Raw genomic sequence first — 2,565 nt, 5'->3', positions numbered from 1 at the left:
AAAGCACATCTTTAAAAAAATTCTTCACCCTAACCGGTTTGGTTCAGTGGATAGAACATCAGCCTGCGGACTCAAGGGCCCTGGGTTCGATTCCGGTCAAGGGCATATACCTTGTCTACGGGCACATCCCCAGTGGGGAGTGTGCAGGAGGCAGCTGATTGATGTTTCTCTCTCATCGATGTTTCTAACTCTCTATCCCTCTCCCTTCCTCTCTGTAAAAAATCAATAAAAATATTTTTTTAAAATAAATAAATAAATTCTTCAAATCTGCTTTAGGTATTACTAGAAATTCAAGACTAGAAACCACATTTAAACTGAAACCATGTGCTGCCTGAAGTTACCTGCCCACAATATGTTCCAATAATTTATCAGCCTCAAAAATGTCATCTGCATGAACACTCTTAGCAAGGATGCATAAACCCAATCGCCATTCCCCTGCACTCTAGACATACACATCAGTACACGCCGACAGTGCAAGACTGACTTAAAAGACTGTGTAAAACAGCAGTGATAGTCAAGATATTTGGATGTTTGCCCAACCACACTGAATCTTGAATGTTTTTCTCTCCTCATCTTAAGACATGCCGATGCTATATCACAATATCTGACACTTGGTTTGTCTTAAACATTAACTCTGCAATAAAAGTTGATCAATAGTCAGCCTCATTTTCCCCACTTCCTGCCCAACTCAATAAATCTGTCTCCTATAAAGAAAGGAGAATGCACACAAACGTTGATCCTGCATTTAACTTACCTCAACCTAAAAAAACGAACAACTACTTGAATGCCATTGATTTTGTTCCTTTGTCCTTTGTGAATTAGATTACAGTGCTTCCACTTTCTAAGTAAACTTTTTTATCACTGATTAATTCTCAGGGGCTAATTGACTTACATTTACGGAAAGACCCAATATATTGATTTTCAGAATGTTAAACTATAAGACTAGAAAAATGATGTACATGTGTATAACATTTTTTATGGATGCAAAATATTAAATTATATATTTATTCCAATCTTACAATCTCCCAAAGGACCTCCAGTGTTCACAGATCTCTAAAGCAGAGGGTAGATGAAAACACCACTAATTGTATTTTATTTTTGATAAAATGTTTTAAAATCTGTTCTGAAGATGTTAGCTAGGATTATTTATGAAACAGCTGCTGTTTTTATAAGCCCTGGTGGTATGAACTTTACTTGCCTTCAGCCACAATGGAAGTATTTCCCACAGAATCACAGTGCAGTATGTGATTACTTACCTCCCAAAGCTGACTTCACTGGCCCAGGTGGCACTGGACCTACTACCCCACTCCAAGCTGGAGTGATCAAACTTCACCTAACGTAGAGCAAGAAAATTAGTAATGAAATGGGCCTTTCTGTTTTCATGCTTATAATTCTCCCTAAAAGTCCTTAAAAGATCAACCCAATACTTTTATTTTTTCAGTAGAAACAAGCCGTAATATGTATTAATATACTACTAATATGGTAATTAAAAAGATATTAGTAACAATGAAATAGCATGGCCATATTTAGAAAACATGCTCAGAGATGTTTCTTGTTCAAAATGTATGTTTTCAATACCTAAGCTTACTTCCTTCTATTAGAAAGGGAAAATTTTTCCTCTTAAAAGGCTATTTGGTAAACAGTTACAATTTTAAATGTCAGCACGGTCTTATTTTTCTAACTCTTGCAATTGGACTTTAGCTGGTTGTGGACTTGGGAGAGTTAACATTCAGTTACAATAATGAAAATTAATAAGCAAGTATATGTTTTAGTTCAGTTATAAAACAGCTTAACCATCCGAAGGGAAGAAAAGAGTTAGTTAATGTACTTTATACAGCATATATAATTATGATAAGACTTAGGGAAGTGCATTTCAAACTTGAGTGAGCATAAGAATTACCTAAAGTGATTTTTTTAAATGCAGATTCACAGCTTCCTTCTCCAGAAATTCTAAACCAGTAAGTCTAGGATGGAGCCCATAATATTTATTTTTAACATCCAATCCCATCCTCAGGCAACTCCTATTAAATTAGAATTCAGACCACTCTTTCAGAAACACCAATTTAAGATGACAAATGAATATACTATTGCATCTGAAACCACAGAATCATCAGATAAAATGCCAATCTTAGACCATCTTTCAGATACTTTATGCTACTTTATTAGAGTATCAGGAACTGCTAATAACAATTAAGACTTATTCATTCCAGGCACTGTTTTTCTCATCTTGATTGTTAATATCTGGCCCATAACTTTGAGGCTTCCACAAGCTTCATGTGGATTTGGAATTTTTTTTTTAACTTTTAGTTAATTTTTACTGCCTTTAACATTGCCATTTAATATTGTCTCATCTTAGAAGAAAGTGGAATCATCATTAATTGTCTGTTTCTCTTTGATTTTTAAGGGAAGACGAGGAAAAACAGGTCCTCCAGGAAAACCGGGACCCCCAGGACCCCCCGTGAGTAAACAATAGGATGACTGTTTTTTGCGGAGAATCCCTCTTTATTTCTGTGTGTTTATCTATGGGCTATTTTACTCCCTTGTAGGTAATAATTCTTCTTTCTA

At 35.4% G+C, this 2,565-nt stretch overlaps 1 protein-coding gene across 1 annotated transcript in view; it reads left to right on the top strand.

Moving 5' to 3' along the window:
- The window catches only part of COL19A1 (collagen type XIX alpha 1), a 300,284-nt gene that overhangs the window by 192,846 nt on the left and 104,873 nt on the right, over positions 1-2,565 (top strand). The window contains exon 17 of the mRNA XM_006770338.2: positions 2,405-2,458. Within this exon, the coding sequence (XP_006770401.1) occupies positions 2,405-2,458 (54 nt within the window). The remainder of the gene's footprint in view (positions 1-2,404; positions 2,459-2,565) is intronic.

The sequence above is a fragment of the Myotis davidii genome, unplaced genomic scaffold (assembly GCF_000327345.1).
Source record: "Myotis davidii unplaced genomic scaffold, ASM32734v1 scaffold803, whole genome shotgun sequence".
In the NCBI taxonomy this organism is placed as follows: domain Eukaryota; kingdom Metazoa; phylum Chordata; class Mammalia; order Chiroptera; family Vespertilionidae; genus Myotis; species Myotis davidii.
This window is presented reverse-complemented; position numbering and strand designations above follow the sequence as displayed.